The sequence below is a fragment of the Centroberyx affinis genome, unplaced genomic scaffold (genome assembly GCF_046629955.1).
Source record: "Centroberyx affinis isolate AG114_WGS23_722 - 3 ecotype Tasmania unplaced genomic scaffold, CSIRO-AGI_Caff_v1 ptg005379l_1, whole genome shotgun sequence".
Lineage (NCBI taxonomy): Eukaryota > Metazoa > Chordata > Actinopteri > Beryciformes > Berycidae > Centroberyx > Centroberyx affinis.
In genome coordinates this window covers 99,376-115,687 of record NW_027282687.1, presented here as the reverse complement: position 1 = coordinate 115,687, position 16,312 = coordinate 99,376, and the positions used below count along the sequence as shown (strand labels likewise).

General features: G+C 43.1%; 1 protein-coding gene across 1 annotated transcript; it reads right to left on the bottom strand.

The window, feature by feature from the left end:
• Positions 1-338: 338 nt before the first annotated feature.
• mapkapk3 (MAPK activated protein kinase 3) lies at positions 339-15,578 on the bottom strand. The gene is made up of 10 exons (XM_071546677.1): positions 14,875-15,578; positions 9,119-9,258; positions 7,213-7,277; positions 6,889-6,968; positions 6,659-6,785; positions 6,378-6,453; positions 6,039-6,163; positions 4,604-4,689; positions 4,296-4,376; positions 339-1,654 (listed from the first exon to the last, which is right to left on the bottom strand). The coding sequence occupies exons 1-10, from the start codon at positions 15,163-15,165 to the stop codon at positions 1,499-1,501; spliced, it is 1,227 nt and encodes a 408-aa protein (XP_071402778.1). The 5' UTR covers positions 15,166-15,578; the 3' UTR covers positions 339-1,498.
• Between the last annotated feature and the right edge of the window lie 734 nt (positions 15,579-16,312).

Sequence of the window (16,312 nt, the reverse complement as noted above, 5' to 3'; positions counted from 1 at the left end):
ACAGCAGCGAAGCCAAAGGCAGTTTTTACGATTAGCTTCCCCTAACCCATCCCCTAAATACTGAAGGGGGACCATGTGTGCTGAAAGTAGGGGAAAGGTACTTGCCATATAATCTAAACATAATAATGGTGACCTTTTCGGCGAGAACACAAAGTCAGATGGCCGTGTCCCAAATAACTACTCCACTGTTGCTATTTATAGCAAGCTCACAAAGCTTGAAGGCACGATTAAAAAAAAAAAAGAAAATCCTCCAAAGCCCAAAGCAAAAACATGAACATGAATACTCTTTATTTTAGATTATTTTATTTAGGGCCGTATGTACAAATACAATCCCTATGTGGAGTAGATCTGCTGGTCATTGCTTAATGTGGATTGAAACAGAACGACCATGACTCAATATTTACTGGAAGCATTTTACTCAACCTCCATAAACATAAACAAGCCCTCAAGACAAAGTGTCACAACTCAACCATGTAGCATAAGCCAACCTTGAGCCACTTCTGCTTACGTAAGGCTCTGGCCGCACTGTGACAGGAAGTTGGCGGACTGTGTACCGCCTCTCACAGCTCCATTAATAACACACAACCTTCATCTGTAGCAGTAACACACACAAACGGGTGAGGCCGTTTTGTTATTGTCGCAGTGGAACACACTCCCCCAAATTGAACTGTAGGTCATTATGGACAATGCATTTCCTCTTTCAACGATGAAATAAGTTCATAAAATTTCTAGGTGGTTTTTAGAGAGATGCTTCCTTTTTTTTGTTTGCCAACACAAGAAGTCATGGACTTATAAAAGCAAAGTAACTGACAAGACAAGCAGTTCCAGACCTTGCTTTAATCCCTGAAAGGAAGGGAGCAAAAGACAGACAATATTAAGAAAACACAGGTCATCTACAGTGTTCTTGTGTCACAGTCCGCCCACAGATCGTTTATTTACTGTACTGTCTTAAATTGGCTGTGTGTTTGTCTGTGTGTGCATGTGTGATCTGCTCACTAGTGCATGGTTAAGAAAAGAGACCTGAAATAGGCAATCCAGCACACAAATACACAAGACAATTATCATTGCAAATACTTACTGTAGGCACACACACTCTCATACAAACGCACACAGACACACCCATATACACCTGATCTGCAGGATCTAAAAATCACACACATACATCCATAAAAACAATGAATAAAAACAGATAGTCCCACAGTGAGCAGGCCTGTTGAGGAGGAGACACAGGCAATAGCATGTCTCCATATGTCCTATAAATGTCCAACTCTGACGTTGTTGTTCCCTAACAGCACCTCCCCCTGCCTCTCCGCCACTACTCCTCTATTCCAGGGAAGACTTCCTCCCCGTCCAGTCTCTCTAGAGTCCTGAACAGGTTTCTGAATCTTCCTGCCCTCTCAACTCTTCTGCAAAAGTGAAATTTCCCTCCCTCTTCCGAGCTTCTCTTCCACACCGTTGGCTGTTCTGGGGATTCTCTCTACCGACCGTCCTCAGCCTCTCACTGACTTTGGCAGACGGTGCCTCCGCTCTTGCCCCCGGCCGCGGCCTTCTTGCGCCTCTTGTTGAGCAGCGGGTTGCTGGAAGTGTCCAGGTCTTTGATCTTCACCTGGTCATAGTCTACACGCATGGTGGCCAGAGCGCTGGTCATCTCCTCCTGTAAGAGACAGGGCAGGGGATCAGGTATAGCTGAGGACGAGAGTGTGTTAGTTAAAGGACAGGTTTGCAATTTTGGATCTATATATAATTTGTCTCTGACATACCTGCAGTACTTGGACCCACAGAGAATATTGGCTCCAGAGTCAGCTGTCGGTGGAAACGGCGAGCTCTGCTTCCTCTTGCTGCTAACAATGAGTCCAAATGGGGTTTGTCTGACCGTCCAAAAATAGATCACGCCACCAGTAACACAATTTCACCCCACAGCAGACTGTGCTGCGGCAGAGAAAAATAGTTCTGTGATTTCTTGATTCAAGTCAAAGTGTGCGTAATGGTGGAATTGTGTCATGTTTACTACCAACTCCCCTTTGGAGCCTACAAATGGCTTTTTTGGAGATATTTTCACAAACCCCATTTGGACTCATTGTTAGCAGCAAGGGGCCTAGCAACGGAGCTCACCGTTTCAACTGTGAGCTGACTCTGAAGCCAATATTCTCTGCAGGTCCAAGTACTACAGGTATGTAAGAGACTGATTGATTGATTGATTTTATTCGATAAATTAAAATACAATGTACAAATGTACATACAGTACTAAAATTCATCAGGATATCGCAATAAAGTCACATGACTTATTTCCATTGCGGTCCTGAGGTCTAGGCTAGGAGGCAGGCAGGAAAGGGAGTGACATGTATATGCTACTCATTTCCCATTTTTACACTGAAACATCAATATTATACAATCATGAAAATAATTAAAAAAAAAAAACACACAGGTTCAGAAACCAGTCCAAACTGTCATAGAAAAGATGTTTCACTATACTAATTTACTCAGCATCCATTTTTTCAGTTGTTTTTTAAAACTATTCAGAGAGTGGGCAGATTTAATTTTGTTTGGGATTTTATTCCACTCCTCCCCCCGTGTAGAGAAATGTACTTCTCCCTACTTTGCTTTTTAGGTTGGGTTGTTTCAGGTTAGATACACTAGCCCTCGTATTCATGCCATGAGATTCCCGAACATACTGAAAATACCCGGTAAAATAGGCATATTATATATCGGTCCAAAATCACAGAACTTATCCTTTAAGTGCAGTGGACTCCAATTATGTGCCATGGAGGGCAGAGAGTCTGCAGATTTTCATTCCAACTAAACACTACTCCAGCTCATGTCACTAATGAGCACACCTTCGACCGAGACCAGAGCAAATCATGTCCCATTTAACACTGAAATAGGCAATAAAGAGTGTGCATGTCTTTCCAAATGTAAAAATAATGTTTAATTAGTTTCTTAGGGAGTAGAGATCTAGATCTATCTGCAGGAGCTCTGCACTGAAACCTTCAACTTTTGACTAATCAATGCATAGAAGTTTGAGGACCATTACATACTATACACAGGTATAATCCCTTAAATTGTTTGTAGTGCTAGGGAGAAAATTATCAGATGGATCAGGTGGAGGGCAAATGTGTCTTTGAACATTTTTAAATAGCCGTCAACATGATCATGGTCAGAAATGGTCTAAGATGTCAGACAAGTGGTCTGGAGACTGGAGTCAATTGCTACAACCCTGGGCACAAAAACTACTAAACTCTTGGTCCCCCATGGTAGATGATTGGAGACCATTAGTCTGGTGCAATTCATACTCCAGAAACTGATATGTCTGAAGAAAAATACTTTTAACCTGTCATTTTTCAGACATTGTGATATGTGGTTGTTCTAGTGTGCTATGCATGATTTTCTTCCTGTAACTTACTTGCTGCAATCTGTAGAAACCAGTGGCCATTGTTTTGGTGACTGGCTATTGCACATTATTCATATCATATATCATATCTAAACCTGCCCATTCAGCTGTTATGAATGTGTCTCTTCTTGAACTATGCTCATGTTTCCAGCGATTGGAAAAATATGTGATTGCCCAATTCATACATTTTGTACTGGGGAATTCACCCTACAGTGACTTCAACTGAGCAAACAGTGTTTCCTCAAGCACAATTCTTTAAGATAAGGTATGCCGTTTGACACCGGAATAGGCAGTAAAGAGTGTGCATGTCTTTCCAAATGTAAAAATAAGGTTCTTAAGTTTCTTATGGAGGAACAGAGATATAGATCTATCTGTAGGAGCGCTGCACTGAAACCATCAACATTCAAGAGATTTTGACGAATCAATGCATAGAAGTTTGAGGACCATTACATACTATGCACAGGCACAGGGGTCATGGTGCTACACATGTGCGAACCAAAGAGAATGACTTGGGTGGCTAGATTGAAATGAATTTAATGTTAGAAAGAATGGCTTGGGAAAGATGAGTTCCTTTTGTGTTCAGGTATGCTGCATATTTAAGACGTGTGGAGGGAATAAACTGATACAGTCCCGCCTCTGACAACTGCTTCCCCCTTGTGGCAGTCAGGGAATCATCCACATGGTGACAGTGAACACCAATCCTCTATTTTCACAACTTTTCATAAATTAGTTTGCCATTCACTCATTCATTCATTCACTCATTCATACAATCTCAGTTTTCTATATGGAACAACTTCATGTAGTAATCATCTGTTTATGTTGGGCCTTCCCAGAGCCTTGGTAGAGCAGTGAGGAGGTGTAAGGTCAGTGTCTGACCAGAGGGGGTCAGTGTTGCCGTGTTTCTGACCTTGACGTCGTCCCACATCTCCCTGTCCTCGGTCAGGACCCGGGTGGTGTGCAGTGGAGTGGAAGGAACCACCATGGACTTCTGCAGGGCGCAAACACACACAGCTTAGACATATTTGCATGCATAAACACACACACACACATACACACACACACACATATGGACATGCAAATGCTCAGATGTACTTGATAAACAGGAAGAGGTACAAGTGCATAACATGTAGCTATACTAAACAGATGATGTAATACATGCAAATATTTTTGTATATTTGTACACACACACACACACACACACACACAGAAACTCACACTGATCCAGGGGTGGTTCATGAACTGAGTGATGGTCATTCTCTCATTAGGGTCTGTCTTCAGTAGCTGGTGGATCAAGTCTTTTGCTGGGAGAGCAAAGGCAATAATAAGCATCAGTATTCAGTAACACACACACGCACACATGCACACTCACACGTACACGCAAATCTAGTGACTCCCAAAGTCAAGGCTGTTCCTGGTGTCAGGGACAGGCTGGCCTACTTACACAGAGAATAAGACTATTTGCGAGAAAGAGGGACGGACGGAGTGAAAGATAGAAATATGATAGTGTGCACATGCAGTGCCAGTGAGTTCTCTTGGCTGAAGAGGTGAACCCCATCCTCTGTCATGGCCTCTTGTTTTGGAAGAAGACACCAATTGGCCGATGTCCCCGTCTCTGTGATCCACCGGACTCTCTGCACATTTCCAGCTGCTATCTCTTGCCTTTACCACAGCCAGTGGTGGAAGAAGTACTCAGATCTTTTACTTAAGTAAAAGTGAAATACCACAGTATAAAAATACTCTGTTACAAGTAAAAGCCCTGCATTCAAAATGTTACTTAAGTAAAAGTACAAAAGTATTAGCATCAAAATGTACTTAAAGCAACAAAAGTAAAAGTACTCATTATGCAGAATGGCCCATTTCAGAATAATACAGTATATATTATATTATTGAATTATAATTATTGATGCAGTAATGTGTAAGCATCACTTTAATGTTGCAGCTGGAAAAGGTGGGGCTGATTTCCACTACTTTATATACTGCTGGGTATCTTACAGTAATCTATAATAATACATCACAAGTTATTAGTTGATTATATTTTGTATTAATAATCTGAATCTGCAAGGTAACTAGTAACTTAAGTTATCAAATAAAGGTAGTGGAGTAAAAAATACAATATTTCCCTCTGAAATGTAGTGGAGTAGAAGTATAAAGTAGCATCAAATGGTAATACTCAAGTAAAGTACAAGTACCTCAAAATTGCACTCAAAATGTACTTAGTTACTTTCCACCTCTGACTACAGCTTATGAAGGTGCACTGTGAGCAGGTGGCAGAGGGGTCTGGGGCATGTCAGTTTGTTAACACATGAGTGTGTAAGTGTAGTCCCCAACCACCATGCGTGTGTGTGTGTGCAGGAGTGAGCGTGTATGGGCTGTTGGGATGTTGCCCGTAAACAAACCAGTCACACACATCGCTGCATACAAATTTGTGTATACTCATACACAGTATACACGCATGTTTATGGAGATGTAAACAGAGGCAATTAATTGGAAAAGGAAATGGCTGTGCTTTCCCACAAGGCAAAACAACCAATCGTGTGACATTTAGATAACGCACCGGGGGCTGGTGTGTGGAGAATTCAATTATTTTGTTCAGTACTTAAGCCAATGCTGTACTGCAGGGTGGAAGGGGGGTGGACACCTATAGTCTCACCTTCCTGTGACACCTCAGCCCACTCCGGGTTGGGGAACTCGTACTGGCCCATCCTGATCCTCCTCTTCATCCCCGGGGAAATGGCTTGGCCGGTGTTGGAGTAAAATGGAGGGAAGCCGCAAAGCCTGCAGAACGGAGAGAGAGATGGAGAGAGACAGACAGTCATTTTAAAACCTGAAAGAAGAGACGTAACTGCACTCAATTTGAAGGTATTCACATATGCATCACACGAGAACATGTGTACTGACACCCGTGCGCGTGCCAACACACACACACACACACACACACACACACACACACACACACACACACACACACAGACACACACACAGTACTCACAGGATATACATGATGACGCCCAGAGACCACATGTCACATGATTTGTCATATTTCTCGGGGCCCAAAACCTCAGGAGCTTATCGACGGCAATACATACACATACAGAAATAGAAACATGTAGATGGAGAGTAGAGTTACACAATGTAGGCAAAAATAACTCCATGTTGTTTCTCATGATATAGCATGTACAAAATACATTACAGTATTTCCTAGCCTTACCACAAACAGTGAATCTGCCAGCATGCCAAAATGTCTTTGGAAAATAACATATTGGAACTCACCCACATAGTATGGCGTGTAGCAGGGGGTCTGCAGAGGGTTGTGTAGCGTGGTCTCCTTAGCGAAGCCAAAGTCGGTCAGTTTGAGGACTCCGTTGCTGTCTTTATTGGTGTACAGCAGATTCTCGGGCTGGGAAAGGAGGAGAAAAAGGATTTACTGTTAGTCAACATTTCACTGACTGAGCCCAGAACGGAGCTTATTCTATTACTGCATGATTTGCATCCCGGCACACCTTGATGTCTCTGTGCGCGATGTTCACGTTGTGGAGAAACTCTATGGCCGTGCCGATGTCCCTCATTATCTCTGATCCCTCTGGGAGGAGAGAGGAGAACATGCTCTCTCAGATCTACACACTACAATGCTAAAGATGAATCAAACAGAGATGTTGTAACACAAAGGAAAAAATCAGTTATATTGTATTCTGTCCTATTCTGTTTGTTCCTGTCTACTGTTATCCAAGAATTCGGTCTTAAATCATTCTTCCCTGGGAATAATGGTGCAGGCTTTATTCTCCTTTATCCCTTGATTCTTTATCCATCCCTCCATCAGTCCTCACCTTTCTCAGTGAAGGCCTGGTCTCCTCTGGCCTGGATCCGGCTGAACAGCTCTCCTCCCTGCATACTGGACACATGGACATACAGCTCACCTACTGTACAAATGGCACTCCAGGGTGTCAAGTAATTTCAATTGAATGACACAAACACATCAACTGTGATTAATTAAAGGTGCTACATGTAGCATTTTAACATCAATAAATCATTACCATTCATTTTGAGACATTACTATAATTACCATTGCCTACAAGATTGGCACTACACTGCACTTTACTTGTGTGCCACCAGATTAGATTTTTGCAGGAAATCTGCTGTATTGTTTTATGGCACAGAACAGGAAGAGGGCGCTGTTCTTCCAGTACAAACTGAGCTAATGTTTCTGGCAATGGCGGGTGGGATGACATGCCGATGGACAAATCACTTCCAACATGTTTATCCTCTTCAGTAAAACCAAAAAGAAAACAAACACATGGAGTGACACCGGGGTGGGGTGGGGAAGAACTAGCAACATCCTCAATGGGGTTTATGGGAAATGTGGTCTTAATTTTGAGAAACAATAGTTTACCAATAGCACCAATAGTGAGTGATAGAGGATACCAATCATCTTGACTATGGTCTCATTTGTCTACAGTAATTATACCAAAGTATCACAATTAATTGATTATGATATATTATGGTTTAAAATGTTATATGTAGCACCTGTGATTACAATTTTGGGGGGAAAAAAACAAGTGTATTATTTTTTTTTCTATTCGATTTATCTATTTTGAGAAAAAAATTATTACCTGAAACAGTTTTAAAAAAAAACACACAACCCCACCACCAAAAATGTTACTAAGCAAATGTTTTGTTTTCTCTCTTCTCTCTTTCTCTCTACTCCACACTAACAAATACATATGTAACTAAGAACCTCTCCCTTCTATTCCATGGAAAATGCGTGAGCGTGAAGTGGATTACGAGACACAGGGACGGAAAGGGAAAGTGTGACCGTGTACAAGCCTCTGAATCTCTTCTCTGCTTCTCCTCTCTACTGTCCCCCTCTCGCTCAAACAGGAAGGAGCTGACAGAAGTGAGAGATTACCGAGACGACACACACACAACCACACAAGCACGAGGTCACTACACAAACCGCAAGTTGTTGCTGCTTCGCTAAATGTGATGATGAGAAAAGATAACGCCTCACCTATTAGTCAGTGTTTAAAATTCCCATGAACAGATGAAAGTGTATGTATCATTTGTCAGCTGACACCTTGTGTGGTTTTTCACTTTTCCACTGAATTATTACTTTTCCTTTTTCCATTCACAAGTCTCGACTGCAGGCAATAAAAGGGACAGAGTCCAACCACATACACGCACACACACACACCCTGAGCTTATAGTATTGTCATTGGAGTCACTCAGGGTATTATTATGGAGAGTCTGGCATGACATGTGAGGCCCAGATGGAATTATATCCCTCTATCTCACCATCAGCACAGATGTCTTCACTTTGTCTCCACAGACATGCCAAGTCGTATGACTGTCTGACCTTTAGCAGCTATGCTCAGTGGACTTTGTGGTTTGTCACTGCAGAGACAGACGTGACCCTGCATTCACACATTATCAGATATGTCATGGAAATTTCACACAAACGCCATGCAAAGTCGGACGATGGTGTCAGAAGGTCAGAGAAAATTCCGCTACCCGAGTTTCCGAGTCGTAACTGAACGATAACCTTCAACCTTCTCAACGTGGCGGAAACATTTTGTGTCAGAAACAGTTTGAAACTATGCTTGAAGCCAGATTAGATCCATGTAACGCAGCAGGTACTTTTGCTTTGAATGTATGCTCAGTGGTTGTCAGGGAAAGCCTTCAGGCCAGTGTGAGAGGATTATGGGTGATGTAGTGAAAGTAACACCGGACCCTTACCACTCCATGATAATGAGCAGGCACTTCTTCCCATGGTGCATGTTCTCATACAGGCTGAGAATGCGAACGATGTACGGCCCGCCTGATACTCGCCAGTGGAGCTCCACCTCTCGTCTGGCCTTGGGACTGTCATAGAGAATCTGGCAGAGACAGAAGAGAGAGAAAATTATTTATGAATTTTAATTTTCAATGACAGGCTCATCTGTTTATGACTCTATCTAAGGAGCTACGTGGGCTAACTTGAACCGAGGCACCCTTCACTCTGTCCTGTAAAACTCTCCCATTTCTTGGATATTCAAACTTATTTCCACGTGTCTGGCCGGCCATTCAGAAGTGCCCTTGACAAAGCCATCAATTCTGACTGTCTTCACTGGTCCCTTAAGTGTAAGCTGAGCACACACACAGTCCTGAAGACAGCTTGGCCTCACGTCACGAAGGACACACGTGAGCAGTGAGCACTGGAGAAGCGCGCGCACACACACACACACACACACACACGCACCCAGAGCAGGTGGCGGACCTTGACATAGCACACGTCTTCCCTCAGAGTGTATTTTGGGACCTGACAGTGATGGAGCGGTGTCCTGCCTGCTCACGAGGCCGGCCCAGCCGCAGACCCGGGCCGGAATACACAACACGGTGACCCTGACTCGTGGACGACGTGGCACGGACTCGCACACTAAAGCCACGCCGAGTCTGGATTCTGTATTGGGGAAAATGTGAATGGAATATTTACCGAAGTTAAGTTTCACTTCTGTGGGTGGAAGTAAAGTACTTTTCTTGTAAGCTACAGAGTGAGATTGGGGAAGTCCGGTGTGTCTATTCAGACAGGGCTAGTCAGAACAGAAGTAACCTAGAACTGTAATGACAGCTCCAAACAACAGAGAATAGCTGTGCTTTTGCTTGATAATGTGAAAGAGGAAGGCAGGCCATGTGTTGTGTTTCAAGGCAGGGTGTTGAAAGTGGAAGTTGAGGGCTTCCGGTGGCTTATTTGCCTGCTCTACTACTACTGTATATATATGTACACACTATTTTATTCAATCACCCACAGAGCTGCCATGACTTTACTGTGGTTAAAACTAAAAGCTTTCAGCTTGGCTCTGAGCAAGGTAGTGGGTGGTAGGGCTGAACGATTTTGAAAAAATATCTAATTGCGATTATTTCGACTGATATTGCAATTGCGATATGATTTGCGATATTAGAGGGAATGATAATTTTTACATCATTATTCTCATTTTCACTGAAAAACGTATTAAAATGATTATGGTGTGACTTTTTGCGGGGATCTGTACCAAAAAAAGATGTTTTCTTAAGTCTGTAGAATATGATGTGTAGGACAGGACATCGCTGCAGCACGACAATATTTAATTTAAAATGGTATTTTGACACACATTTCGCCTTTAAAAAATATTGCGCCTCCTGCGATTTGAAAATTGCAGTAGGCCATATTGCGATTTTGATAAAATTTTGATTAATTGTTCAGCTCTAGTGGGTGGGTTTGTTTCTGTTAAGTCAAGGTAACCATTTATGGCTTCTCTTGTGACTTTAATCAGAGTAGACAGCATGCGAACCCATTCCCTTAATTTCCTGTATTGACAGAGAATTGGCTATAATAAAAGAGGACTGTTAAGAATAAATATATGTAGAAAAACACAAAGGGGGAGAGAGAGAGTTAATCTACTCATGGACTAATTTCTAATGCAAGACGACATTATGTGTGTGTCCTCTGCAGACACACACAAAAGCAAACCTGTCCCTGATCCCGCTCTAAACCAATCAACCACATCCTCATACTCCTCTAAACCAATCAGATCTCTTTCCCTAGCAGCTGTAACAGACACAGCACAGGCACTGAGACAGGTTAAATCTGTATCACTCCAGTATCTCTCTGTCTCACACACACACAGCAGATTGCTGAATGTTTATCTTCTATTAAGTCTTGAAGGCTGCCGGAGCGCTGGACTGTCTGTCTTGATAAAAAGGCTGCTTGTCCTTACTTTCCCTTCACAACCCGTACCAAAAAGCACTGCTCATAAAGTCTACAGTGAAGTGGACTGGACTAGGAAGTGGTACACAGTAAATCAGTGAGAGCTGATATGCGTCCTAGTCAGACTGGCAGTGTGAGAGATGATGGAGTCACAACAATATGATTCTGATGTTTATATCGCCCACAAACCCCAAAACTGTTGAGGGTGCCGATTGCTGCGAGTCCTTTAATTATTATTCTATACCTGCTTTGTATTGCAATAATGATATAGCCATGAAAGTCATTAAAGGATCTCAAATGCCTTAGCCTCCAACAAATTAATAATGACATTTAACATAGCTGATTGTTATGTGTTGGTTTTGATTGAAGTTCTCATAATTCCCATCATGTAGTTTTATACAATTGTACAATGGAATTTTAACAGGGCCCAAGAATCATAAAACACCCTCAATATTCAAATGACACTATACATTTTAGGAAAAACAGCAAAATTGCTGTTACATAGGTTTTCCATGACAGCAGAGGTGTACTGTATATACAAAACTTTGTCAGTGAAGTCCCTGACCTTAAATACCTGCTGACTACCCCCACTAGACTAGAGAATATCTATTGCATTGCACAAGCTACAGAGAGTGCAGGAGTAATCTATACAGAGGCAACTTCCAGCTCTTTTGAATCCTCAACCACAAAAGATGGATTGTTTCGTGAAGAGTGAGGTTAAAGAACCCAAATCTCCCACTGCCTTCATTACACAGGACCCTCTGAAGCCTCATTACCGCAGCACATTTCCACCATGCAAGCCGATAATGAGCTTCAACTGCACAACAAGCATCTGAAGCTTGAGAGTCAAAGGATCAAACCAAACCTCTCAGACTGATTAACTGCTTTTATAGCGCCGGCTGCCTTGGCTGATCCTGGGTCTGAGCGCAGCTTTTACAGTAGGGCAGAGACAAAATTAATATCACGATAAACCTAAAAGATTATTTTGATATCGATATATATATTTCGATATCTGCTAAAATATGCAAAATCACGTTAAAATTCAAAATCAAATTGATGTTCACTGCATGGTAATATAAAGCATGAAAAAACTCTACTTTTCAAATAACACACCCCAATTTGTTCCAGATTTCATTTAGTGAGAGATTTTAATTATAATTTAGTTTTTATCATTAATTTAGACAACAAAACTGTGTATCGCGATAACTCGATATCATTATTTCGTCACAATATGATTCTATTGAAAGATGATAAAGGGTTATGTTGAATTATTGCGTAGCCCTGTTTCACAGACAAGATCTCCTCCTGTCTGACCAAACCATCGAGATTCACCATGACAGTTTGGTCTCGCTGGGTCACAGAGGAAAACCCAAACGCACCACAAGCATGCCAAAGGTCTGACCACAGAGGCTGCAGGAGGAAACTGAGGACACACAAACAAGTCGAGGGCAAGCTTTTGACTATGAATGGAAGCCTGTACAGAGGGAGCTGTGGCTTGTACGGCCCTCCGTGTGGCTGACGACCAGACTTGGACAGAAGCCAAACCAGCATGACTCTAAAATGGAACATTCACCTGCCAAATATGAGCTTCTAATGGCATGAACAGTGAATGGGAGCGCTGAGGAGCAACTGCCTTGCAACACTGGGCTTTCCCAGGTCCTCATCCTCCGCCCGTCACAGAAGTCGAGAGAAGGCTGACAAATTGAATTACATTAAAAGGATGGCTCCCCTCCAGGTCTGCTGCAAAGTGGATTAAACGTATATCCATCCATTATGTTTAGCGCTCAGAGCCGCACTTAATTAAAAAGCAAGTGAGCTGGTCAACTCTACCCCCCCCCCCCCCCCCAATCATTCACTCCCTATCATTTCCTCTCCCTCTACCTGCCTATTTGCCTTGTGATTAAAAACGTAGGGACAGTCATAAATTAGCAGGAGTGCCAATAGTGTAAAAAAAAAAAGGACTGTATGAGGCTACTGCTAGGCAACTGTGGCTTTTAATCACACTCAACAAACAGTGTCACCGGCTCCAGTACAATCCCAGTTACAACCCAACAAATACACACTCACGCACGCAAGCTAGGAGCTACAGTGGAGAAAGCAACTTGGTGAATTCATTTCTTTCCACCACAAATCACACCTTGTGTTTTATTTGGCATGGTGTGGGTGGGTGTCCCCCGCTGACAAAAGGCCACTTCACTGTTTCCTTTATGAGAAACAACGCCCTGAAACAGGTTCTTCAGAGAGGAGAGGGGGTTTTGTCTTGTGTGTGTGTGTGTGGTGGGTCCATGGTGTTTTGGCTCCACTGGGGTCACCCTTACATGCTGCTGGCTCTCTCTGGCAGTGGGAGCTGCGAAGTCAGGCACCGGGTAACGCTGTTACGGGGGTAGTAGGCATGTTATGTGACTGCACAGACTGCCACAGCTTGATGCCAACCCTAAGCAACTAACACACAACGCCGGTTTCTTAACAGCCAACATAAAGATCTTTAATACAACACACTCGAGCGCCATCATTGTTCATGATGTCCACACGTAAATAGTGTTTTCTTATCATATCTGTACTTTCCATCAGTTTGCCTCTAACATTAAAAAAATATCCAATTTAATGCAGAAATGAGCCAGAAGATTTTGCAAATTTCCCAGCCACATAAGATTCAGATTTGATCATCTTCTCTGCTGTCTTCTCTCAGCGATAACAGTGTTTCCCTGGTTTCCCTCTCTCCCTCTTTCTGCCATGATGTTATCCTCCCATCCCTCTTGGACTCTCATCTTTGGTGTATGCGTTCCCATTTCCTACTGCTGTTTATCTCACTTTCTCATCTGCTATCTTTCTTCCACAGCTCTGGTTGTGACACTGCTGCTGCCTGGTTTGGCGACTCTGATCCAGTTGGATTACTGTAAGCCAGTAAATCTCTCTGTGTCTGTGGCCTGGTGGTGACAGGTGACAGCTTGATGGCCCATGTATGTGTGTGTCTATGCATATGCATGTGTGTAGGTATGCCAAAGTTTCCACTGTTCCTGGAATACAGTGCCACTCATAACATGTCACAGCACATGGCCGGGTGACTGGGTGCATCTTTACTGGCATCTGATCCAATGACAGGCCCAGACCCCCCTGCTTACAGGAAGCCCACACTAAGATTCAGCACTGTCCAGCAGGCATGTGAGGCAACAACATGGACATGACAAATCCAATGTGAGCAGCAGTGGGCCTACATAGCCTGGACGTGTATATGTACACAAGTCACACTCACACACACAAGGGACGAGCCTGCAGGATTATTGCACCATCATAATAAGACAAGTGTAAAAAGAAAGATGGCTGTTGTAGGCCCTTTTGTTACTTTTGGCAAGGCATGTTAACATGAAGACTATATGGGTCTATGCCTGTGAGAGAAATCTGATAAGAGATTCCAATAAAGGTCAAAGTTCTTCAATCAGTGTTGTAACTCAACCCAATTTACAGGTCTTTGATCATCTGTCATTAAAAGTGATGTAGACGTAAACATCACGGTAAAAGGAGGGTAAACTAACCTCCAGTCATTGATCATGATAACGCATAATATGTAAATAATATTTTCAGAAAGGTATTGATGTTTTTTCCTTCCAAGACGCTTTCCTCATACAACGTACAGTCGTTTGTAGGCTTACTTTCATAATATAAAAGCTTAGCCTTCTTGGTATAACACTGAGTTTCGGTGGGTTTGCCCTCCACTATCCCTGGTTATAACACAGGTACACTATCTGTCATGTGATGCAGGATATTGTACCTTCAGCGCGCACTTCTCTCCAGTCTTCTTATTGGAGCATTCCAGAACTTTGCCATTGATTCCCAAGCCCAGAACCTGACTGGAAATCTTATAATCGTCCGTCACCGCGTTGCGCTTTATCTCCAGTTTCGGATAGACGGGCATCGGGAAGTGCGCGGACTCGGTGTCCGTGTCCTTTCTGTCGGTGGCGGTGGGAGCGGGCTGTTTGGGGGGCTCCGCCGGGGAGTCGGGCTCTGGTTCAGCCTTCGGCGCTTGCAGCGGTTTCTCCTTTGCGTTCCCATTTTGAAGCATGGTCACACCGGCTTGGTGTCCTCTGGAGAAGAAAGGATGAGTAAGTCACCAAAGTAATATGATGACTCCTACTGCCCTCCGGTAATTGCGCAAAGCAGAGATGAATCCTCCTTGGCCGCCGCTGTTGCGCGGCGCGTCTGTCCAAAGCCCCTGGAAGCAAACTAGTCTACTTTGGAACTACAATAACATGACACACATTTGTTTAAATTACAGACAAAATCTCATTCATATAACTTTAAACACGCGCCTATTCTATTGCTCTGTCAGCTATACCCGTCAAAATTGGCTGTTTGAGGAACTCCAAATAAATATTTCAGCATATCTGATTGGCACGAGAAAGGAGTATTCCGGTGAAGGGTGTCTTCATGGTAGTGAGGGCATTCTGTTGACTCTGTTGAATTCAGTTCCCGTTGATCTGGATTCGTCACTTTCCAGAGTCCTTTGGTTGCATTCACATGGGCAGTCAGTCGCCGGCGGGGCTTGTGTAAGCACCACCCTCCTCCAAGTCATATTTCTCAACTGGCCGCTCGTGGCCGCCTTAAAGGAGCAGCACAGATAGTGGAGTCAGCTCAGTGACCTTAGCAAGAGACCGAGACTTAAGTGTGGAGTGTAAGTGAACCTGGTATATAATGATATTCTGACTCATTGGCTGGAGGAAGCATTAATGAGAGGAAATGAGGAGAGTTGGGTTATGTTGGAATCCTGAGAAATCATGTTGGGAACCAGCTGTTCCACAAAACTGGAGCAAGATCCCTCATCAAGGCAAATAATCTTACAAGACAGCATTATATTATTATGGCATCAAACAATTTACTACACAGTAATACTATGACTGGGAGTGAAATCATCTTTGGCAACATAAAGTGCATAGAGAGTCGCACAGAAAGTCACGTGTGTGACATCACTGTGGTTTGTAAAGCATAGATATGAAAACTGGTGATTTTGCATGTGCACTTTGTTTGAAAAAGTGCATCGTGTTACACATATGTCCTGTATGTGTGTGTGAGTGAATGTGTGTGTTCAGTAGTCCCGTGCACAGACGAGGGACACTGTTGGTGGAATGACTGGCTGCAGACAGGGTCCCTGAAAACAACACACAGAACGGCTCACTGACACAAACGCAGAAATGTGAATTGTTTCGTCTCTT

Excerpts from the sequence above, each read along its gene's own strand:
- mapkapk3 (XM_071546677.1), bottom strand. The coding sequence starts at position 15,165 with ATGCTTCAAAATGGGAACGCAAAGGAGAAACCGCTGCAAGCGCCGAAG. Across the intron at positions 6,164-6,377 it reads GGCGTCATCATGTATATCCT|GCTTTGCGGCTTCCCTCCAT; the intron begins GTGAGTACTGTG and ends TCCGTTCTGCAG. Across the intron at positions 1,655-4,295 it reads AGATGTGGGACGACGTCAAG|GAGGAGATGACCAGCGCTCT; the intron begins GTCAGAAACACG and ends TGTCTCTTACAG.